The sequence below is a fragment of the Stegostoma tigrinum genome, chromosome 12 (assembly GCF_030684315.1).
Source record: "Stegostoma tigrinum isolate sSteTig4 chromosome 12, sSteTig4.hap1, whole genome shotgun sequence".
NCBI classification, from domain to species: Eukaryota; Metazoa; Chordata; class Chondrichthyes; order Orectolobiformes; family Stegostomatidae; genus Stegostoma; species Stegostoma tigrinum.
The window spans coordinates 65,509,977-65,535,339 of NC_081365.1; the positions used below are offsets into that span (position 1 = coordinate 65,509,977).

Sequence of the window (25,363 nt, forward strand, 5' to 3'; positions counted from 1 at the left end):
TGAGTTAGATTTTTGATCTTTAAGAATGAAGGACTATAGGGTGAAGTGAGAAAGTGAATTAAGTCACAATCATAGCAGACAGGATCTTATTAGGTAGCAGAGAAGGCTTAAGGAGCCAAAAGTCTCATTTCTGCTCCTTTTTTCAAATGGGCATTACCTGGTGCACTGCCACCAACTTTTCTCAACAGAACGGGCCGTGCAAATGTACGAGAGTGAGATTGAGGGACAGTCTAAAATGACTAATAAAAACAAAGCTGTAAGGTTCACCTAGACTGCATTAGAAGATTGTCCAGTAATACTGTATCTATGAAGGGGAATTCTGGGGTTAGAAATTAACAGATTAAAGAAATGAATATAAGTAAGCTAATGAGAGCTGAGATTCATTTTGGACTGATTTCATAGAGTTTAAGAAGCTGTTTTCTCAGTTGTCCTAAAGTTAAGGCAGGTATTCTTTCTGTGGACTAAAGTAGAGGTTGCCACTGAACCAAGTGTTTACTCAATAGTGCATGGAGTATTCCGTTAAACATCTCAAAATGTAAAAGTTTGAAATGTCATCCTTTCAGCCATTAAGTTAGGAGGTAGTTTGATTTTTAAAAAAAGTTATCGATCTCCATAGAAGTTGTAATGCATTTTTCCAAAACATCAATGAAACCATTAGGTAAAATGTGCGTATCAGCAATTGGCATGCAACTCTACCGATTTAAATTGATAGTGAAGCAGCTAATGGACTGCTCAACTCCTACAGATTTAAAAAGTAAATTGTGGACGGAACAAATCATGGTAAATTGTTTATGCAGCAGAAGCAAGAAACTAATTTACAAATGTGGACGGCAAGAGTGATAAAGGTTCTTGTTCTTTGAATGTCCTATCTCCTCAGCATGTAAAGCGGAAAATACTGCAGCATGCTCATGTTATTTCTGTCTCTGTGACATGAGTATTTGCAGATATCTAGGAGAAAGCATGCAAATTAAAGGGCATTGATAGTGTGTAGTAATTGCCATAAAGTAAGTCATATTTGTATACACTACAAAACTTCAGCAGTATACACTAAAATATGTCTGTAGGAAACAGTGTGCTGATATGGACTATATTAGCAGACTTGCAAAGAATCAAATATAATAACAGCTTCAGATGGTAATGACCTAGCCCTAATGCCAATGAAGATTTGTAATGGAGGGAATTTCAAAGGTAACTGGGAATTTGAAAACTGGAGAGTAGAACTGCATTAGAAGTATCATGTTTCTCCTATTATCTATGATTTGCATGATTATCTATAATACGGATACCTTCAAATAAGAAATGTGCAAATCATAGCTAATAGGAGAAACATGATACATGTACTTAAGGCATCAGACACAAAAACAAATAAATGTATACTCCATACCGTTTCTTTTATTTTTACTGGGAGTCTAGTTGAATTCAGCACCTTATCAAGTTATTCATCTCTTTTACATGGAAGGTAATGTGGCTAATATGGAACAGTCAAAAATATCCATGTCTAGATTGCTAGTTTCAAGTGATTAACATCCTGGAACAACAGTTCTCTACACTGTAGTTTATCATTGAACAGACTCAGCATTGAATGTACCTCAGACTTTTTCTAGGCTAATTCAATTTTGAATATCCTAAACTCTTTTTTTATTTGACTGTGCACCAAAATCTACACTTTACAACTAGGGACTTATTGTGGATGTGAATAAAAATGAGATTCAGCTGCAAACTCTAAGATCGAAGGCATGTTGCATAAAAGTCACCACAAACAAGGAGGCATGTATGATGGAATGGTAACTATTCTTAAGTTGTGTGAGTACAGAAAATGATGCTGTTGACGTCTCCAGCGCAGGGCTAGAAAGTACTGCTGCTTCTGCAGCCACTGATGTTTTTTAAAAAAAAGGAATTCGGTTACCTTCTCAAATTTAATAATTTGCAACAAAGTATTAATCGTCTGAGATATTCTATATTGGTATGTGTCAGCTATCTGTGGCATAAACACTTTGTTCATTGTGTACTTGTTATTGTCTGAGTAACTTCCCATGGAGATTGGATAATACATAAAGAAAGGCACACAAATACCTTAAGTATTTTAAGCTGTTATGTAAAAATTTATAACTGATACAAATTATATTTATGAAATACAACTTTTTGATTAAGCATTAGAGCTTCAAGTTTTCTTCCCACACAAACAAAGATGAGATATTTGTCTTATACTGTACTCCATGTGTGTATGTCTGCATAAAAGGTAAAAATTGTTTTGGTACCAGTACAAAGTGCTTTAGCACCAGCATGTCGCGGGGCGGGGGTAAAACAAAAATCAAATAAAGACAAAGATCAAATAAAGACATTCTTTGTGTCTTATCAAATTCATTTCTCTGATGAATTCACAGAAATTAGGTTTTAATCATTAAACTTAAACTGAATTGTAGAACCTACTGAGTCTCCAAGCAGAGCTATCGGCATTTAGCTGCATAGCAGTCAATTTCTTTGTAATTTCTCTATACTGAAAACCTGAGATTGACAGGTTCATTCCCAAAGTACTTTGCTCTTGTTCAATTCGAAACTTTGCTCTGTACTCTTGTACCTCTTCCTCACTATTTATTAAGGGAAAATGAAACAAAATATTCTGCTTTTTCTCTGTTTTGGCTGTCATTGTGAACTCATTCTCAGTTTCAGAGATAGCAGAAGTGATCACATTTCTGAAGGCAAGACACTCTTGCTCAAGAGCACATCCCAACATGTCTGTAATTTGATCTTCAGTCCCAGCACTAATGTGTGTTACCACACAACCCTGTGGAAGTACTCTAATTAAGCCATGAAGAAACATCAGCAAACATGAATGATTTCTGTGAAGAAAAAGAAACAAAATGGATTGAGGTGAGACATATTCGTAACATTATTGTCTGAACCAAGTTTGTATTTATATAACTCTTTTTATGACATCAGGAGAACTTAAAGTCTAGTCCAGCCAAACAACGTGTTTTCTATTGAAGTACTGTCACTTGTTTCATAGGCAATTTGTGAACAAGTCCCATGAGCACCAAATGAGATATTTTGGTGCTGTTGGCTGATGAATCAGCATTATCTAGGGCTCAGGAGAATACCTGCTCCTCTTCAAAGTACCATGGGATTTTTATTCCCTTACATGCACCTGAATAGGCAGCTACAGCCTCAATTTCACAGCTCATCTGCTAAATGACATGTATAATAACAGAAGGACCGCCTTAGTATTGAAGTGTTATCCTTGAAAATATGTTCAAGTCCTGGACTGCAGTTGAGCATTAATCTTTTGACAATTTTAGAACCAAGGGTAAAGAAGGTACAATGGTGGCTGTGTAAAGGTGAAATGGCTACCTCAACAAACAGTATTCTTAATTTAACTGATGTACAATGACTATGCCAAAAAAATATAGCCAGCAGTAGAATAACTTTGTTTTGCAGTAAGTGTCCTACGCAACGGATTTTAAGGAAATGTTATTTTACATTTCAAGAGCATAAATGAAAATGGAAGTATACGGAAGGTTTAGGAAACTGAAAAATCAATGAAGGTCATTGAGGAGTACAAAGGAGGCAGAAAATAACTAAAACAACAAATTACATGGGATTTAAAGGGTCCTGAAATATCTTAGGCAAGTAGGGTTAAGGAGAATGCCAAGGCATTTTATACATATATTAGGAGCAAGAGGATAACTAGGGAAAGGATAGGTCCCTTCAAGAACAAAAGAAGGAATTTATTTATGGACCCAGAGGAATAGAATGAGCTACTTTGCATTGGTATTCACTAAGGAGAAGGACATGGATGACACTAAGATTAAGGAGGGGTATCTTAACATTTGGGGCATATCAATATTAAGGAAATGGTGATATTTGATGTCTTGAAAAACATAAAAGGTAGATATGTCCAAGGGTCTACCTAGGGTATTGAAAGGGAGGACATTACTGGGAACTTTATAGAGATCTTTGTATTCTCTTTTCATCCTTGGTGAGATCACAGAAGACCAAAGAATAGCCAATGTTGTTCTTTTATTTAACAGCAACAGAGATAATCCAGGAAATAGTAGGATAGCGCACCTTAAATCAGTGGTTGGAAAAATTACTGAAGAGGATTCTCAGGGAGAGGATTTATTCGCATTTGGAAAAATGAATTTTTTTTAAAAATGTATTCATTCTTTGGGATGTGGGCGTTGCTGGCTGGCCAGCATTTATTGCCCGTCCCTAGTGTGCCCCTGAGAAGGTGATGGTCAGCTGCTTTCTTGAACCACTGCAGTCCACCTTCTGAGGGTTAACCCATGATGCCATTAGGGAAGGAATTCCAGGATTTGGACCCAGTGACTGTGAAAGAACGACCACATATTTCCAAGTCAGGATGGCGAGCGGCTTGGAGGGGAACTTGGAAGACGGTGGTGTTCCCATATATCTACTGACCTGGAAGTGGTCGTAGGTTTAGAAGGTGCTGGCTGAGGATCTTTAGTGAATTTCTGCAATTCATCTTGTAGACAGTACACACTGATGCTACTTCGCGTCAATGACGGAAAGAACGCATGCTTGTGGATGCAGTGCCAAACAAGTGGGTTGCTTTGTCTTGAATGGTGTCAAGCTTCGAGTGTCGTTGCACTGCAATCATCCAAGCAAGTGGGGAGCTTTCCATCCCACTACTGACTTATACCTTTAGATGGTGGACAGGCATTCGGCAATCACATGGTGTGTTACTCGCCACAGTTTTCCTAGCCTCTGACTTGTTCTTGTAGCCACTGTGTTTATGATCAATGCTAACTCCAAGGATGTTTATAGTGAGGGATTCAGTGATAGTAACACCATTGAATGTTAAGGGGCGATGGTTAGATTGTCTCATGCTGGTGATGGCCATAGTCTGGCATTTGTGGGGCACGAATGTTAGTTGTCTCTTGTCAGCCCACCCTGGATATTGTCCAGATCTTGTTGCATTTGGACATAGACAGCTTGTTAGGACAGTCGGCATTGCTTTATTCTGGGGAGGTCTTGTCTCACAACGTTGATTGAGTTTTTGATGAAGCAAAAAGGATGTTTGAAGAGATAGCAATGGATCAGGCTATTCCGGAAGATTATGTTGCATGTGATCATTAGTAAATTCACAAATTGGATACAGAATTGGTGTGGTCATAGAAGACAAAGTGCAATTGTGAAGAGTAATTTTCTGACTGGAGGTCTGTGACCAGTAGTGTTCCACAAGGATCAGTGCTGGGCCCTCGTTTGTAAATGATTTGGATTAAAATGTAGGTAGATTAAAATGATTAGTAAGTCTGCAGACAGTGTGAAAATTGGTGGGCTAGTAGTTAGTGAGGAAGGTTATCAAAGGGTACTGCGGGATATATCAGTTGAAAAGTTGGACAGAAAACTGGCAAATGGAGTATAATATGGACAATTGTGAGACGATGTATTATGGAATGTCAAATGCAACAGGAAAGTATGCAGTTAATGTCAGAAGCCCTCTGAGTATTGATATACAAAGGGATATTGGTTGCAAGTTCATAGCCTGTTGAAAGTGGCAACACATGATTAAGGTGGTAGAGGTGGTGTGCAGCATGTATGCCTTTGTCAGTCAGGGCATTGGGTATAAAAGTTGGTAAGTCGTGTCGCAGCTGTATAAGACTTTCGGTGGTATTTGGGGTATTGTGAGCGTATGGTTCTTGTTCCCTCAATAAAGAAAGGAAGTGAAGACTTTGAAAAGAGTGCAAAAGATTTTTAGCAGGATGTTGCTTGGAATTGAGTATATTAGCTGAAAAAGAGGGGTTGGACATCTTGGGGGATAGTGTTTACTAGAGCATTGTAGGCTGAGGGATAATCTGATGGGAGCATTTAAGATTATGAGAGGCATCAATTGGGTGAATTGTCAGTCTTTTTTCTCCCCGAGGTGGAAATTTGAAATGCTGGGTGCCATAGGTTTCAGGACAGATAGGGAAAATTTTAAAGGAGATGCATAAAGAAATCTTCTTTTTCCACTCAGAGGGTTGTAGGTGCCTGGAATGCTGGGGCAGTGGAAGAAGCAGATATGTTAACAAAGTTTAAGAGACTTTTAGACGGAAACACAAGCAGACAGGGAATAAACTGAAATAGACCACGTGCAGGCATTTGGGATTAGAACACAGAATCTATAAGAGTGGAAACAGGCCATGCGGGGCAATGAGTCCACACTGATCCTCTGATGACCATCCCACCTAGACCCATATTCCCACCCTATCCCTGTAACCCTGCATTTCGCATGGCTAACACACCTAACCTACGCACCACTGAACAATATTGGTAATTTAGTATGGCCTTAATTTGCATATCTGTGGACTGCAGGAGGAAACCAAAGCAGCTGGCAGAAACCCATGCAGACACAGGGACAAATGTGCAAGTTCCGCACAGACAGTCACCTGAGGGTGGAACTGAGCCCGGGTCACTGAGGCTGCGAGGCAACAGTGCTAACCACCGAGTCTCTGTGGCGTTCAAATTAGTTTAGAATGGCATCATAGTCAGCAAAGATGAGGTGGGCTTGTTCCTGTGCTGTGCTGTACTGTTTGTAAAAAAAAATGAATTATCTGAATAATGATTACCTGGGTGATTACTCTTTTTGTTTCATTTAACCTATTTTTCCTAAACAACCTGCTCAGAAATGTTATTACCCACCTCTAGAGCATGTGAGATTTGACTACGGGCGTTCCGGTCCAGGGCTAGGGACACTACCACTGTGCCACTCATTTTATTTGTAGTGACTGTGGCAGGTTAGTCAGCTAGATGTCAGACAGTATATTCCCTGATTAATGCTGTTAATCTGATCCAGCTAGGGAGCCCTGGCTGATATATAAAAATGATGAGTGTCAGAGATACTGACACTGTGGTGCCTGACTTCAGATAGCACTATAGTCAAGAACTGTTTGTGTCAATAAAGGGTGACTTGGCAGCATGAGTTATTTAATATTGCTGGATTCAGTTGTCATCAAAACAGATGAAATAGTAATCTGAACCACGCAATAAGATTAAAATTATTTTTATGTATTATTTTACATGGTATACAACATAAGCTGGTGCAATTTAATTCTGCTTCTCATCTTCTCTTCTCACAGCAGGTGGCTGATATGAAATAATTGGAAGACATCTTGATGTTGATGTGTAATAAAATCTGTGCTGAGGAACTGATACAAGTGATCTCTTGAACATTTATATAAAATCATTCTGAACTCTCCAATAGTGAGTAGCAACTGACAAAGTCAAATTTGGCACATAGATGATAAAAATGAATACCTGCAAAACACTGTTAAAATTCCTTGGAAAGGATTTTGTGGATGCCAGTTAAGAAGAATACCCTGTAGAGATCCACTTTTAGAACACAGTAGATATTCTGGGCAGATTTTCAAAGGTTCACACTGCATTGAACCTAACAGCCAAGCTTTCACCCGAGTCAGAGTATAATCAGGAGAAAATATTCGGAGTGATGATCTTTGCGAAGTGGCCACAGTGCTATAAAAATCTTCTACTGCATTATCTACAGAAACAATAAGATGGAAAATTAAAATAGAAAACAAAATTCTGGTAACCTACAAGAAAAGATCATGTAAATGGATGGTAAATATTTTAATGAAAATATACTAAATTTTAAACTACAACAGTTTAATCCAACATATATATTTAAAAGACTCATAACTGCAAGAAAATTTGACCAGAAATATTCATCCAGATAGCAGAATGTTTAATCTGAGAGAATTGTGTGCAGAGCATTAGGACGTGGACAACTAGTACTAGACAAACAAAACTGCTGGGATCGTAGCCACTATGAAATTTAAAGGCACACAAACATTTCAGTATTCTTTATGAGCAAACAATGGAAGTGATAACTTCAATTTAAAAGGTATGCGTTCATAAAAATCTAAACCCTGGCTAAAGCAAAGTAATATTTTAGACTAAAATTGGACTTGCCTGAAAGGTTTCTTATTACAGTAAATCTCAAAATAGAATTTTATTTCTTAAGACAATTTTCTTTTCTTGATAACGCAAAAAATGAAAATGAAACACAGATATTCAAGGCAAAATGTAATTGTATTAGTTACATGAGTAGCTGAAAAACAGAAAACATAATCTGACTACTTTAGACAGATGATTCAGCATTGACCCACAACACCACATAGCGTGAGATGCACTTCTGGTTTCATTCAAGGGGAAGACAAAAAGTTATTTTCCAATCATTTTAAATCAGGCAACAGAACAGAACATACTGATCATAACAAATTAATCTGTGTTCTAATGATGAATCTCATCCATCATGTGAATAAGTTTTCTTCTCTTCTACTTACTGCTTATCAGATGAATTATTGTACACAAAAAGGCCATTCAGATCATGGTGCAAGCTTTTCAATTCAAGCAATTTGTTACAATTTTTTTTGCTTCTGATTCACACTGCCAACGTGGTGTTTTGTTTACCTCACCAATCTAGATGCAGACGAAGAAGTGATCAAATAGAGTGACACGGGTTTTTTCAATACCTTTTAGAATGTTTCCATTTCAGAAAGCGGGACATAATAATATGCAGGTCACCATGGGAAGTTAATAAATGGGTATTGGCTTCCTTCCAAGATAGAAGGATGCAGCAGGGGTTTCTTCTGAGCAGCAAATGTTGAAGATCAGCCCAACAATCTCAAGTCTCTCCGGAGACCACACTCTCCGTGACTCCCTTGTTCGCTCCACACTGCCCTCCAACCCCACCACACCCGGCACCTTCCCCTGCAACCGCAGAAAGTGCTACACTTGCCCCCACACCTCCTCCCTCAACCCTATCCCAGGCCCCAAGATGACTTTCCATATTAAGCAGAGGTTCACCTGCACATCTGCCAATGTGGTATACTGTATCCATTGTACCCGGTGTGGCTTCCTCTACATTGGGGAAACCAAGCGGAGTTTTGGGGACCGCTTTGCAGAACACCTCCGCTCGGTTCACAATAAACAACTGCACCTCCCAGTCGCGAATCATTTCAACTCCCCCTGCCATTCTTTGGATGACATGTCCATCATGGGCCTCCTGCAGTGCCACAATGATGCCACCTGAAGGTTGCAGGAACAGCAACTCATAGTCCGCTTGGGAACCCTGCGGCCCAATGGTATCAATGTGGACTTCACCAGCTTCAAAATCTCCCCTTCCCCCACTGCATCCCAAAACCAGCCCAGTTCGTCCCCTCCACCCACTGCATCCCAAAACCAGTCCAGCCTGTCTCTGCCTCCCTAACCTGTTCTTCCTCTCATCTATCCCTTCCTCCCACCCCAAGCCACACCTCCATTTCCTACCTACTAACCTCATCCCACCTCCTTGACCTGTCCGTCTTCCCTGAACTGACCTATCCCCTCCCAACCTCCCCACCCATGCTTTCCTCTCCACCTACCTTCTTTTCTCTCCATCTTCGGTCTGCCTCCCCCTCTCTCCTTATTTATTCCAGAACCCTCTCCCCATCCCCCTCTCTGATGAAGGGTCTAGGCCCGAAACGTCAGCTTTTGTGCTCCTGAGATGCTGCTTGGCCTGCTGTGTTCATCCAGCTTCACACTTTATTATCTTGGATTCTCCAGCATCTGCAGTTCCCATTATCACTCAGCTCCTACAATACTGTGTGATCCAAATACTTGAGAACATTGAATATTCTTTTTGAATCGGCTTCGGCAGCAATTCTAGAATTTTTTAAGCAAGTTGAATGTCCTTGACACCGTCCCACAGCTACTTTGGTGACTACACTTTTTCATATCCTGTTTTCTGCAAGGTCTTTGTTCCATTCTTACAGCTTTTCCATCTCAGTAGTTCTGACGGTGCCACTACACATACCAGTGCCTCTGATATGTTTTTGTTTCCACAACTATGACTGACTGTTTTGTTTAATTTCCCTCTGTTCTCAGAATCACAAATGGATTCCCACTGTCTTCAGTGTCCATCCCACCAAGTTCCACAATCAGAAGCATCTAAGTGTTACAGCTTAGGAAGGTGGCATATGGCCCACTATGTTTGCAACAGCTCTCCAAATGGGCATCACAAATTAGAGCCATTTTCTTGCCTTTTCTCCACACATTTACACATTGTTTCACCTCGAATAATCATCTGATGCCCTCTCGAATGCCTCAACTGAACTTGCTTCCATCACATTTCCAAACAATATGTTCCAGACCTGAACCATTCACTGTATGAAAATGTTCTTCTCACAAATCAGAAGCTTCTTTTACAACTCACTTGACATTTGTTTTCTTTCATTCTTGACTCTTTTACGAGACACTTCACCCAATCTAGTCTATCAGCCTACACGATCTTGAAAACTTCCATTAGACATTTTCCAGCTACAATGGAGGGATTTGAACACATGCCTGTGGAACACGAATCCAAATCTTGGGATTACTAAGCTAGCAATGTAACCTTAATGTACCATTAATGCATGACTAATCTCAGTCAGTTTCATGTAGGATTTCTCTAGTTAGCTCCAGTGAGTTTTCACAGGCTATTCTCTGCAGTTCACCTCATAAGCTATGTGCCATGCTTGTCTGGTGCCCCACTTGTGTTTTCTTCCATTCAGCAATGGCAGAAGTACTTGCCAATGCTGGGGCATCCCAGGATTCATGGCACTGGAATCAGTTTCAGAGTCTAGCCAGGCACCAAATAAAGTGCTGCAAAGAGCTGTCCTTCATAAAATACATAGTGGAAGGGGAAAGAGAAAGTAACAATTCTGACAGCACATATATTGCATTGTTGACAATTCATTCTATGTGAGAACACATTTATAAACATATTGCTGTTTAAGAACTACGCCACACAAGTACATTCCTGAGTATCATCCCATTTTAGAATCCTATCTAGTCCTACTTCTTCTCTAATGCCTATTGTAGTCTAACATCACCTCACCACAGTGTAGGAGCATCACATTTTGTAAAGACTCAAGAGGTTTGAAAATTTTCACTTTTATATTCCAAACCGACTCAACATTATTCATGTCATTCAGGGACTGGGAAGATTCTGCCCCTTGACTCTGCCATCTGTAACATGATCCCATTAACAAGCAGTACTTTTCTTCTCTTTTCAATAATTCAAAGGAGTTGCCCCCTCTGCAATACCTCGGTCACTTTCAATAATCTTTTCCTTTTCTTATGCAAATCCATGGCCATATACTTGCTACATTCCTACTGTCCGAAGTTCCACGCGCACCTTTGTGGTCAAACAACGATGTACTTACATTTCTTTCAGCTTTGTGCATTGCATTCATCGCTCACAATTTTTTTTCTCCATGCTAGTGGGTTGCGATGCAGGTTGGGTGACTGTTTTGTGAAACAAAATTATTCCACAACAATTTGCATTTACCTCGTACCACGTCCCACTTGTCAATTCGTTTATCTAGTGTCCAACCCGAAAAATTTTACTCTTATCCTCACTTTCCCTGCCATTGTACATTCTTAAATTCCTTACCATGTTCCAGTTCAGAGTAGATGTCGCTGACCTGAAAAATTAACACACTTTCTCCATTTTACTGATGCTGATAAGTATTTCACGTGTTTAACTAAAATGATTTTCCACATTTGTAAGATTTGCTTTTATAACCTGTGATGTCTTTTTCAAGGTTGTCAGGAAAATTAAAATTTGCTTTAAATATAAAAATTATTGTAAGTTGGCTAATAGAATTGTATTGAAATCCAAGGTGACAATATATAATTGCTTTACAAAAGTAATTTCTAGTTTAACATCAACCTTTTGAGAGACTCAATGACAAAATGGTCCCTATGTTCACATAAACTCATTTTAAATTAAAAACTAATATAGTTACCTGTACATAGTAAAGGATTCTGCAACAGGTTTATTGCATACTTTTCATTCCAGATGTCCTCCAGGTTTAAAGATATTCTGCCACATGATATAATCTTCTCTTTTTTCATGAATCCAGTTTTCTGAATAGGATCCATTGTACCATGCAGTAATACATAGCAACAAATATTACTGTATACCAGTAGCGGTGACAAGTCTGTGACAACTGTGATGGTCTGTGCATGATCTTTGTAAATCTGAAAACATGGATCTTCCTTATGGCTGCTACTCAAAGTACGTACATTTTGCACCTCCAGTCTTGGCTTCTTCATTGGAGGTTTTGATGGATACTGGAGAAATGATGCTGATACTTGGGATTTGTTTACCTTCAGTACTTTACTTTGAGATTGAATCACTGGAGCAGCAGTAAAGTCACGATCCATCACCAGTGACAAACTCAAATAGTCAAAATTTCTGTAAAGAACAATACAAAAGTTTCAGACGAACCATCACTACAAACTAACTTGTGATTATTAAAAAGTTAAGGACAAATTGCTAATGTTCAAGAAATTAATCTACTATGACAATTTTTAAATTTGGATTGCCAACATTTTAGTTCTCATTACTGTCCCTTCTAACTGACTCAGATATCTAGTTTCATCTTAAGGTATATTTTCATGCAAAACATATTCTGGTTTCTTTTCACAGTCTCTCACATCTACTACTTAAAATTAGGAAGTTATTTGTTTAAGGACGAATGGAATCCAACATGTAGCAAAGGTAACATCTCTGATGAGAATTACGGCCAGATCATTTGGGAGAGATGTCTCTTCTGAAAATGGCAAGGATGCAGGGTCAGTTGTTAATTTTAAATCTGATATAGATAATATGTTACTAAACAATGATATTAAGGGGTACGGGCCATAGGTACAATTAGATCACAGATCAGCCATGATCTCATTGAATGGTGGAACAGACTTGAGGAACCGAATGGCCTACTCCTGTTCCTATCTTTAGTGATGTTACAGTTGTGTAAAAATAACAAATACTGAAAATTCAGTGTTTAACATGATTTAGGAGGATTGAGCCTCCTGATACCATCTACAAGTAATCTATCACTGTCAATATTACTCACACGATTATGCATATCCAATAACAAAGTATTGCACTGAATAGTAAAAACTGCTTTGTGTTTACTGAAATAATTTACTAGGTATAGGGTGTACTTTAAATATTGCAACAGATTATATATTTATCAACAATTATACCACTTCTAGAGTTAGAACTGAGACTCATCAACACATGTATACATTAATAGTTAGTAGGTTTAAACATGATGCCTAAAGATAAGCCCAAGATCTGTCAGTAATTTTTTGTTTCTGCAATCAGGTAGTTGGACAGCATAAACAGAAAAATATATATGATCCAGTAGCCATTAGAGAGGCTTAGCTCCCAAGATGACAAAAAACCCGAGACCTGAATATTCAAGCATACATGATATTTAGAAAGGATAGGACGTTTGGAAAAAATGGAAAATGGATAATTCTGTTAGTTGAAGAGTGCAAGAGAATGCTAATTGGAAATATATAAAGGAATAACAAGAGTTTCTACAAGTTATAAAACAACAAAATTAGGGAAGGTGAGTTTTGATCAGCTGGTGAGAGTGTCTGGAAAATTAATAATGGGAAATAAGGAAATATCTGGTGAATTGGGCAGATATTTTATGCCTGTTTTCACTGTAGAGGATAGAATGGACATCCAGAGGGAGGGAGGAACGTAAAACAATAACATTCTCTATGGAAACGAAACTGACAAAATTACTAAAACTGACAGCTAAGTTCACAGACCCTGATGGATTTCCTCCTAGAGTGTTACAAAGTGGCTGCTGTAAGAGCAGATGAAATGGCTGTAGTTTTAAAAACTTCCTCAATGCTGTCAAGATTCCATTAGATTAAAAATAATGAATGCGACTCCTCTATTTGGGGGTGAGGAGCAGAGAGCGAGACAGAGCGACAGAGTGAGAAGGAAATTACAGGCCTGTGTTAGTTTAACATCAGTCATAGGGAAACAGCTGGAATCTTTTAACAAGGAAGACACAGCAGTACTTAGAAAACCTCAATGAAATCAGACAGAATCAACGTGCTTTTGGAAAAGTGAAATCACGTTTGACTAAATTTTTTAAGGAAGCAACAAGCAATGTGGATCAAGGGGAGCATTTGGAAGCAGCTGTGCTAAACTTAGATTCCAGAAGGAATCTGATAAGGTGCCATATCAAAGATTACCGCACAAAATAGGAACTAAAGGTACAGGGGGTAACATTAGATAGGAGACGGAGGTTTGTTTAGCAAACAGGAAGCAAAGAGTAGGCTTAATGGGTCACTTTTGGGTCGGCTGTATGTTATTTGACTAGCAATACTGAACTGTCTGTGTGTCCAGGTACATGCAACGCATAGAGTTAAAATTCAGTTACATGAAGTAATTAGAAAGGCGAATGGAACAAAATATAAAAATAGGGATGTTTGCTAATTACACAGTGAATGGGTGAAGCTACATCTGGAACAGTGCATAGTTTGGTCTCTATTTACAAAAGGATGTAAATGCATTACAGGCAGTATAGAGATGATTAACGTAATTGAGGGGGAATGGTTACCATATGAGGAAATGTGGATGGGCTAGCCTCCATCTATTGATGTTTAGAAGAACAAGAGGTGATCTTATGGAGACATACAGGGGAGGCTTTTATAGGTCTGATGCTGCAAGGACGATTTCCCTGTGGAAGAAATTAGATCTAGGGGACACTGCTTAAAAATAAGAGGTCTTCTATTTAAAACAAAGTTAAGGAGAAACGCTTCTCTCTGAGAGGCAGGAGTCGTAGGAACTCGGTTTTCCAAAGCAGTGGAAGAAGAGTTATCTTTTTTCCAGGTGCAGGTACATAGATTTTGATTGATGCAGGAAACAAAGGTTATTATGAACCAGGAGGAATGCAGAGTTGAGGCCACAATCAGACCAGCCGCGATTTTGTTAATGTAACAGGCTCAGGGAACAGAGAGCTTACTCTTGATTCTAATTTGTATGTTAATTATTGTTTCACAAAAATGAATAAAATCAGCAAATCTGCACCTGATATGTGAATCAGATAAAACTGTAGACTTTAATATTTTTCTTTTGATTATTAACATTGTTTATTTTTCTATTTGGAAGTTCCATCTCTTTAACCACTAGTAGCATTCACCATTGCAGCAAATGTGCCTTTGTGTTTGTCCAATTTACTTACAGGTTGACAGATTCAGATAATTGTATCCCTACAATCCACCTACTATCCACTACACGTTGCCAGATCTTCTGTACTGGGTAGTTTAACACTTGACTAGTAGGACCAGCCTCCTCTACAAGAGGCTGCAGGTCCGACTCCTCTTCATTCCAAAGAGAAACCAAACCTTCCTGTGAAAGTACAAGGTTTTGCTTATTAATTATTAGATTTAATTCCATTGCTGACGCAAATTATTTTATGATATTTAAAAACACATGGGTAGAATAATAAATTAGAAATTTACACAAAGTTGTTACAAGTCAACTGATTATAATTCTATTTGACCAAACCAAAAATTCTGAACTTAGTAGTGATTTTTAAAATTAATGTAATTTTTGACAGATTACTATAATCAACATGGAATACATTAACACAAAATTGTCATACATTTGTTCAAAGATTTGCATGAGCTGTTAAATGCAGTTAGTATTTAAGAATGTCATACCTCCTCAGCTTTGGGCAGGGTGGGCCGCTTTCCTTCAATAAGACTTGTTAGGGCTTTGGTGGACTGAAGTAAAACTCTTTCTTTAGCTCTTAATAGTTGTTGCAGTTCTTCAAGGGAGGCCAGGCCAAGCTGAAAGCAATGCATGAAAATATTAGGACAGCAAAGAATTGCAACAGCTCCATGAACAAAAAAACCCATTGTGGGTGAAATTTCTCAGCTTCTGAAGGAACGACAAAAAATGTTAGGAAATGAGAGACAATCGTAGGAATCTCTGCAATGGATAATTGATAAGTGGTAACCTTTAAAGCCACACCTATGGTCAACAATTTCCAAATGCATTCCAACAGGGTCGTTGGCTAAATAAGGGCATACAGCTGCTTTACTCTCACATTGCACTGCAGATATGTGAAAACATGTTCTTATGGAAAATGCGGCGTTTCTCGATTCATTTCAAGATGGTGGGGTGGGGGGGGGGGGGGGGGTTGGGGTCAAATCCCACTGCATTTATCATTTCCTAGCATAGTTGCATGATATGGCTTGTGCTGCATACAACTAGATAAAGGCAGGAGGTCCATACTGAAGAATCCCTTGGCCTTCCTTGTTGGAAATTTCCACCCTCTGTTATAGGGAGTTCTATAGTAGAGTGTTAGTCCTTATTGGGGTCAGGTACTGGAAATCAAGACCTGCCAGTCCCGGCGGCATCACAAAAGTCAAATGTTTTATGAAGTATGGAAAGGTTCTGTAATTTACCTGTCTTTTGAACCCAGCATAGCCCAAGTTCCTGTACTTAACTTAAATTACTATTTATTTCAAGTAATTATACTCCAGGTACAGATAAATGGTTATGAATCATTAGCACATTATTCTACTCCTCTTATAAACTCCAACTTTTACACAAATGCACAGACAAAAAACAAAACATTGGACAGAGGGAAAGCCTGGGAAGATGGTTCCAAGGTTCTAGAGATGCTTCTTAAGATTCTCCTGCTAGTTACAAAGCTGGGTCTCAGTTATCTTTCTCCAGGTGCTTCTATTGTTTCACAAGAGGCACAGAGTGGTTGGTGAAATAAGTCCACAGAAGCCGATATCCCATCACCAAGTCATCCTTTATTTACACATGCACAGTACTTGAAACTGGTCTGGCCTCCTACAGCCAGCTCTCTGTGAACAAGACCTCTGACAATCTCGTTTATTCTGTCAGCCAAGGCTCCCTAATAGGGGCTGTTATCTTGGGCCAATTAGGGAACTCATATTCTAGGAGATTCACCTGGCTGACCTCATTACAATCACTACAGCTGGTTTGCTTCCATTTGATTCATTATTTTTACATGTACCAAGATACTGATAAGTGTTATTTTGCCTGCTTTACAGGCAGATCGGGAACCATACAAAAATCATCAGGCAGCAAAACAGAGAGCAGAATACAGTGTTAGTCACAGAGAGGGAGCAGTGAAAGACAAAGAGAGGCTTATGAAACATCTGACTTGTAATTTAAAAATCACAGTTTAAAGCAACTGAAGGAAAGATAAACTAGTTTTCTTCAGCCAAGTGCTTGTATTGCAAAGAACAGAGACACCTCCAAAGTTGTTGGAGATTTGATATCTTTCCGGTTTCTCATCCGCAGCCCCAAATTATTCAGCTTGTGAACCAATTACACAGTTGTTGGCAAACAAAGGCCTGGTCATTGATAACTGATCACTAGTCCATAAACTAGTCAGCCACTTGTTGCCAATGAAAGCTCTAATCATACATAACTTCTTGAGTTCTGTTTGACTACAACCGTACTTAACCACTACTTGAACAAACAGCTGTGTAAAAAGTGCTTACAATGAGCATCACGTTACTTCCTTTCGAACAACGCAGCAGTCCTTGGTTTTAAGACAAATCTCTTCTCATTACAGCCCCCTTTTAAAAATACAGAATAAAAAGTCTTCACAAAAGTCTTATTTATATCTGCTGTGACTACTAATAAGTCCCAATACAAAGAAGCTGTTCGATTTCTCATGTTTGCCAAATAAGTTCAATGCAACTGTCCCAAACAGGTGCAGCAGCAGATGTTATCATCACTGTAGCCACAATGCCACAAAGTTGTAGATAAAAATTGAAAAGCCACAAAGGTGTCAGCAAGCAGGTCCAGCAGCAACCTCCAGTGATTGCTAAACTGCATTCTGACAGAAGTCACAGCTGAAGGGCCCTTCAGGATGTTGAGGAGATAAGGAGGCCAAGTGTCTATCATCCTCGATGTTATTTCCTCCAGATGAGTGAGACTCATGTTAAACAAGCATATGCATGACAATATGATGATCAGCTGCAATCCCACTTGTACCAGAGTCAATGCCTATTAAGACTTTTTGTAGGGAAGAGAATTTTGGGTTAAATAAAGGAGATTATGAGTGCTATCATAATAAACCACCACAAACAAAAGAGACAGAGGGAAATGTAGTAAGTACTATACCTGACACAATAAGTTTAAGTAGATGTAGTGTAGAAATCTCTTTAGTAGTATATGCTCATCCAAGATAGAGAAGACTAACAGAAGAGGCAATATGTGGGTTTATAGGAGGCTATATGTCAACGCTAAAAGGTCCAACAACTGTCATGTGCATGGATAATGGTAATAATGAATAGAAAAGAATCCCTACAATTTGGAAACAGGTTCTTCGGCCCAACAAGTCCACACTGACCCTTGGAGCATCCCACCCAGACCCATCCCCATGTAACCCATCCAATCTACACATCCCTGAACACTATGGGCAATTTAGCACAGCCAATCTATCTAGCCTGCACATCTTTGGATTGTGGCAAGAAACCAGAGCAACCGGAGGAAACCCACGCAGACATAGGGAGAATGTGCAAACTCCACACAGACGGTGGCTCGAGGATGAAATCGAACCTGGGTCCCTGGCACCGTGAGGCTGCAGTGCTAACCACTTAGCCGTGCCACCCTAATTATTTATTAACACACAGCAACAGGGGTTTTGATACAGAAACAGCATTCCATTTTCCATCTACAACCATTCATTGTGCTTACAACCAGCGGTGCCAACAAGAGTCAGAAAGGTAGAATTTGTTGCTATATACAAAGAGGTAAGCTGTGAAATCATCAGACAACCTGGCACAATGATTAAACCATTTCTTCTACGTTATCCCACTACTGATTGAACACTTCAGTGACTGTACAAGCGTACAAGAGATGGTATACAGTCCAGCAACAGGCTGAGCAGACCCGACTGAACTTCTAGACTTTATCACCTTGTGGGAGGAACTGTAGAATTGGGGAATAAATATGCAGGAGGATTAGAATCATCTCCCATGCCCTGGTTGTTGCACAACTCATTAATTTCATGTCTAATATGCCCAAGTTATTACACCAGGAGGTATGGCAGTGAGGATTCAAAAATTGGGGCAACAAGGCATTACATCAATAATCTTGACTGAAGACTAGATAGTACAGATGGTTTGACTTGTTGCCTTTGAAACCCCAAGACAGATCATATTCATTATTGACGGGTGCAGAGCATAATGGGAAAAGCCAACATCGCCGTATCAGCTACTTTTAGCAAGCACTCGGGCCAATAAGGGGTACCTGAGAGATGAAGTTAGTGAAGGGGTTAATGCTTTAGCCTTATCGTCAGTAATAAAGAGGCTAGCAAATTAAAAGATAAAGTTGCTCTTGTCCTGCTGGGCTATAGAACTAGTCTCATGGAAGAGGAAGAGGAACAGTGGTGGTTTAATTCAGCAGAGTAATCTTAGACTGGTGTTAAAGATTCTCTCCATAAATGCCTGAAATAAACAATCATTACCTGTTCTCCTGGAGACCCCATTTCAATTAGCCATGCAGCTGTAAAACACCTTACTTACAATGAAATATCACCACATGCCAACCAAGTGCCCTCAGAAGATTTCTGTTTTCCTTGCCCTTCTACTACCTTTAGGTGCAGTCCTGGGACCTGCAGCTGTGGTGGAAGTTGTGTGCCTTATGGTGGACAATTTGTGCCAAAATACTCCTACAAATGTTAGTGAGGACGCAGATGGTGGAGATATGTTTAGAGCAAGTCAGTAGGAAGCACAGCAAGGAGGGATGCTTTGTGAACAGACTGAGAGCTATTGAGGCAAGATGCTGTATACAATAGTGCGATTGGTAGACCATGCGCCTTGGCTGCAGATGGGTGCAATGCCAAAGTTAGAATGACTGTGACGCAGCAGACAGAAGATGGTTGGCTCATACCCTTGAGGAGTGCAGTAAGTGTGTAACTTTCTTAAGGAATTGCTGTGCATTCCTCTAGACTAACGGCAGCACACGGAACTGGGTAAACACATCCGACGAAGTGGTAATGTCCATTACCATAATCTCTCTTTTCCCTCTCCCCCATTTTCAAACAAACTTTGTCAAGTGTCCAAATGACTTTTCTTGAAAGAACCATATTAACTAAAGCACAGAAAAAAGTGTTAAGTAGTATTGACTATGGCTATTAGTCAATAAATGAATGCACATCCAAAATATTTGAAAATTTTCAAAAAGACACTTCCCCAAATTCCTAAATTATATACATATGCACCTTTATTACACAAATATATATAAGCAGCAAATTCTCTACAAAGAGTACTAATAAAAAGGGAACATTATGTGTTGCTAACTAATACAGCATAGAACCTTAAAACAAAACCTTTTTATAATGTAAGACAACAAGGTATAGAGATGGATAAACACTGCAGGCCAAGCAGCATCAGAGGAACATGAAAGCTGACGTTTTGGATCTGGACCCTTCTTATTTTTTCTGAAGAAGGGTCTAGACCCGAAACATGAGCTTTCCTGCTCCTCTGATGCTGCTTGGCCTGCTGTGTTCATCCAGTTCTACACCTTGTTGTCTCAGATTCTCCAGCATCTGTAGCTCCTACTATCTCTGTAACCTTTTTATAGTGTGACTCTGATGCTTATTATAACGAAAAGGTTTCCATTACTGAAACTGATTGATTCATGTTACAAGCTTCTATGGAGCAAATGTAACTACAACATTGAGTAAGTAATGGCAGAATCTTCTGTAAACTGAGGACAATTACAAGGCAGGTCACTCATTCAGATACAAGAAATTAAATCAGAAACTCTTTGTTCTAGAAAGGACACAAAATCAATGCAACTGGGGATCAAAGCAACTGGTCCAAAAAAATCCTGGTCCATTCTGAGGAAGGGTCACTGGACCTGGAACACTAACTCTTATCTCTCTCTGCAGATACTGCGAGACTTGAACTTTTCCAGCAATTTCTGTTTTTGACTATAAAAACCTATCTCCAGAGGAAAAATCTCATCACCTCAGAAGGTTGAAGATTTAATCTGTAAATTTTTAAACAGGAGTCAGAAAAGAGGTAGTTTAATCTCAATTGACTGCATGTGAATAATTTCTGATTTCTAAATTACCATAAACTTTTCTATGTTTTTGTTGAACCATGAACGGATTTTGATTGGATTCCTTCTGGTAGCCCCAGCAGGAATGTTCAAAATGAGTGGAATTCACTGAAATTAATGTATTGTCACATTTGTTTAGCTGTTTGAATTACACATTTGAACAGATTCAGCACTAGTAGATCATGTCCATTTTCGTGCTGGTTCACTGCCAATGTTGCATTACTAGGCACTGGAAACTACAGTCATCTTTTCTAACTCTAAACAGATTGTTGTGTAAATTAGAAGCAGGTAGTGAATTATAGTGCTGTTTTTAAAATATGAAATATTGAGGTAGCTCTAAAGGATACAACCAATTCAAACATGAATTAAATAACTGAAACAGCTAAAGTTATGACATGCAAGTTCCTAAGATGAAATCTATCATTTGTAAATGTAATTTTCCTTGCAATCTACATACAAATACATTCCTTCAATACTATTGAACACATCCGGCAGAGAGGCAGAAATCAAACAATAGCAGCAAGTTGGGAAATGCTGGAAGTGAAACTTGGATTAATCTAATTATCATTGCTTTCGATCTCAATGTCTGTCCCCATTTTTTCCTTTTATCACATATAAACTCAACATGAGGGAACAGTTAACTCAGGTGGCTAGATAGCTGGTTTGTAATGCACAGTGATGCCACCAACAAGAGTTCAATTCCCGCATCAGCTGAGGTTACTTTCAAGAACTCTCCTTCTCAACCTCTCCCCTCATCTGAGTTGGGGTGAACATCAGGTTAAATCACCAATTACCTTTCTCTCTATGGTCCTCTGGAACGACGGCAACTTTACCTTTACCTGTATTATATCAGCATATAGTTAAACCTTAATTCAGTTACCTTTACAAACTTTGGTTACCAAAATAATTTTTTTACAATCTGGGAGAAATATTATCTGACATAGTTTTATACGTTTTTCTTGTGCAATTTTCTTCACTCCTTAAAAATGTGCTAAGTTTATTTATGTACTACCTATATCGATCTTAGTTCCACAAAGTCAAATTCGACATGCAACATTCACACTGTTTTTGTCTCCACACATTATGCCAAACCTGCTGATCTTACCCAATACTTTGCTTTTATCGGAGATTAGTAAATGGGTGATGATCTCATGGAAACCCGTAATATTCTTAAAGGCTGTTTCCCAGATTGCAAAACTTACAACTATGTGTCAGAACTTCAGGATAAAGGGTTGACCACTTATGTCAAGGAGATACATGTCTTCATGCAGAACACCGTGAATCTTGCGAATTCTTTACCCAAATGATCATACATATCCTAGTTGATGAGTATATTCAAAACTTAAATCTATACAGTTTGGGTATTGAGGAAGTCAAGGAGTTTGAAGATTCAATAGGGAAGTGGAATTGGTGTGGAAATTCACTCACGATTTACTATGCAAAATTTTGAGAGGTTGACTCGTCTACATCTGCTCTGTTACATCATGATTACCTAAAGAAATAACATGGATTATTGAAAAGACAACTGAAAGATACATTTTATATATAATACAAACCTGTAATCTTGCCTCCAGAGCTTGGATAGTGTGGTAATAATTTACATCTCCCATGTCATAAGTCAAGATTTCTTTTTCTTCAGCATGTCCAGAGTTAACCTAGATCATAAAAATATTTTAAGTAATTAGAATATAATGACAGTGGAAAGAAAGAACAAAGAAAATTACAGCACAGGAACAGGACCTTCAGCCCTCCAAGCCTGCGCCAATCCAGATCCTCTACCTAAACCTGTTACCTATTTTCCAAGGATCTGTATCCCTCTGCTCCCTGCCCATTCATGTATCTGTCTAGATAAATCTTAAATGATGCTATTGTGCCAACCTCTACCACCTCCGCTGGCAACGCCTTTCAGGCACCCATCACCCTCTGCATAAAGAACTTTCCACACATATTTCCCTTGAACTTTCCCCCCTCACCTTGAAATTGTGACCGCCTAGTAATTGAGTACCCTAATCTGGGAAAAAAGCTTCTTGCTATCCACCCTGACTATACCTCTCATGATTTTGTTGACCAAAATCAGGTCCCCCCATCAACCTCCGTCTTTCTAATGTTAATAATCTTAATCTACTCAACCTCTTTTCATAGCTAGCACCCTCCCATACCTGGTAACATCCTGGTGAACCTCCTCTGCACCGTCTCCAAAGCATCCACATCCTTTTGGTAATGTGGTGACCAGAATTGTATGCAGCATTCCAAATGTGGTCATTCCAAATGTGGTCGAACCAAAGTCCTATACAACTGCAACATGACCTACCAACTCTTGTACTCGATACCCGGTCCGATGAAAGCATGCCGTATGCCTTCTTGACCACTCTATCGACTTGCATTGCCACCTTCAGGGTACAATGGACCTGAACATCCAGATCTCTCTCTGAATCAATTTTCCCCATGGCTTTTCCATTTACCATATAGTTCGCTCTTGAATTGGATCTTCACAAATGTATCATCTTGTATTTGCCTGGATTGAACTCCATCTGCCATTTCTCTGCCCAACTCTTCAATCTATCCATCTTCTGCTGCATTCTCCAACAGTCCCCTTCACTATCTGCTACTCCACCAACATTAGTGTCATCTGCAAACTTGCTAATCAGACCATCCATACCTTCCTCCAGATCATTTATGAATATCACAAACAACAGCGGTCCCAATACAGATCCCTGTGGAACACCACTGGTCACAGTTCTCCATTTTGAGAAACTCCCTTCCGCTACAACTCTGTGTCACTTGTTGGCCAGCCAGTTCTCTGTCTATCTATCGAGTACACTCTGGACCCCATGCAACTTCACTCTGTCCATCAGCCAACCATCGGGAACCTTATCAAACGCCTTACTGAAGTCCATGTACATGACATCCACGTACATGACATTCGCCCTTCCCTCACCTACCAACTTTGTCACTACCTCAAAGAATTCTATTAAGTTGGTAAGACAATGGCATTCCCTGCACAAAACCATGCTGGCTATCACTCATCAGCCCATTTTCTTCTAAATGTAAAAAGATCCTATGCGCCAGTATCTCCTCCAGCAGCTTCGCTACCACTGACATCAGCCTCACCGGTCTATAATTATCTGGATTATCCTTGCTACCCTTCTTAAAGAAGAGGACAACATTAGCAATTCTCCAGTCTTCTGGGATCTCGCCCGTGCTCATGGATGCTGCAAAGATATCAGTTAAGGCCCCAGCTATTTCCTCTCTTGCTTCCCTAAGTAACCTGGGATAGATCCCATCTGGACCTGGGGACTTGTCCAGCCTAATGCCTTTTAGAATACCCAACACTTCCCCGCGCCACCCGCCCCCCCCACACCAACTCCTTATGCAACTTGACCTAGAGTAATCAAACATCTATCCCTAACCTCAACATCCGTCATGTCCCTCTCCTCGGTGAATACTGACGCAAAGTTCTCATTAAGAATCTCACTCATTTTCTCTCACTCTTCGCATAACTTCCCTCCTTTGTCCTGAGTGGGCCATCCCTTTCTCTAGTTACCCTCTTGCTCCTTAAGTATGAATAAAAGGCTTCTGGATTTTCCTTAACCCTGTTTGCTAAAGATATTTCATGATCCCTATTTGCCCTCTTAATTCCTAGTTTCAGATTGGTCCTGCTTTCCTGATATTCTTCCAAAGCTTCGTCTGTTTTCAGTCGCCTAGACCTTATGTATGCTTCCTTTTCCCTCTTTGTTAGTCTCACAATTTCACCCGTCAACATTTAAACAAAAGTCCAGCAGTAAAACTAATTGACGCACATGTGGCTTCTACAGTGCAAGGAGCTACTTTTATCAATTTGCATTAATTTACAAGTTAATTGCAAGAAGATTGCCAGCTGGCCATCTCCCACACTGCTTCATAATATGGCAGATCAGATCTCCTCCAGTTTATGTCTCCATTCAGCAATGTCATTTATCATTATTTCATCATGCAGGTATCCTCGCAGAAACTTTTCTAAAGCCATCATATTCTTTCTGTTATAATAAAATGTGAGGCTGGATGAACACAGCAGGCCAAGCAGCATCTCAGGAGCACAAAAGCTGACGTTTCGGGCCTAGACCCTTCAGGGGGCTTCATATGCCAATTTAATCTCTCATCGTGGTTGAGTGGGTAAAAAACAGCGCAATGGGAATTCAATCTGGAGAAACGTAAATTATGTAGAGGGAAGGCAAACAAAGCAAAGGAATACACAACAGCAGATGGTATTGAGAAAGGTAAAGAAAGCGAGAGACCTCAGAATGTATGTCAACAGATCCATGAAGGTGGCAGGACAGGTAGATGAGATAGTAAAGGAGGCTTACGGGATAATTTATGGGGCAAGCTACTGAATACAAAAGTAGGTGGAGGAACAGATGTAAAATTAAACTGCAAAATATGCAATATGGCAAAATGAAG

At 39.4% G+C, this 25,363-nt stretch overlaps 1 protein-coding gene across 7 annotated transcripts in view; it reads right to left on the reverse strand.

Moving 5' to 3' along the window:
* Nucleotides 1–25,363, reverse strand: part of fancb (FA complementation group B) — a 58,039-nt gene that overhangs the window by 25,475 nt on the left and 7,201 nt on the right. For 6 of the 7 annotated variants that reach the window (XM_059650381.1, XM_048540648.2, XM_048540649.2 and 3 more), the window contains 6 exons: nucleotides 22,483–22,581; nucleotides 15,523–15,651; nucleotides 15,042–15,208; nucleotides 11,790–12,241; nucleotides 7,258–7,498; nucleotides 1,392–2,840 (listed from right to left, as the gene is read on the reverse strand). In XM_059650381.1, coding sequence (XP_059506364.1) covers nucleotides 2,408–2,840; nucleotides 7,258–7,498; nucleotides 11,790–12,241; nucleotides 15,042–15,208; nucleotides 15,523–15,651; nucleotides 22,483–22,581 — 1,521 coding nt within the window. In that variant the 3' untranslated portion in view covers nucleotides 1,392–2,407. Of the gene's footprint in view, nucleotides 1–1,391; nucleotides 2,841–7,257; nucleotides 7,499–11,789; nucleotides 12,242–15,041; nucleotides 15,209–15,522; nucleotides 15,652–22,482; nucleotides 22,582–25,363 lie in introns of those variants that run through there. The other variant, XM_048540650.2, reaches the window with a different exon arrangement.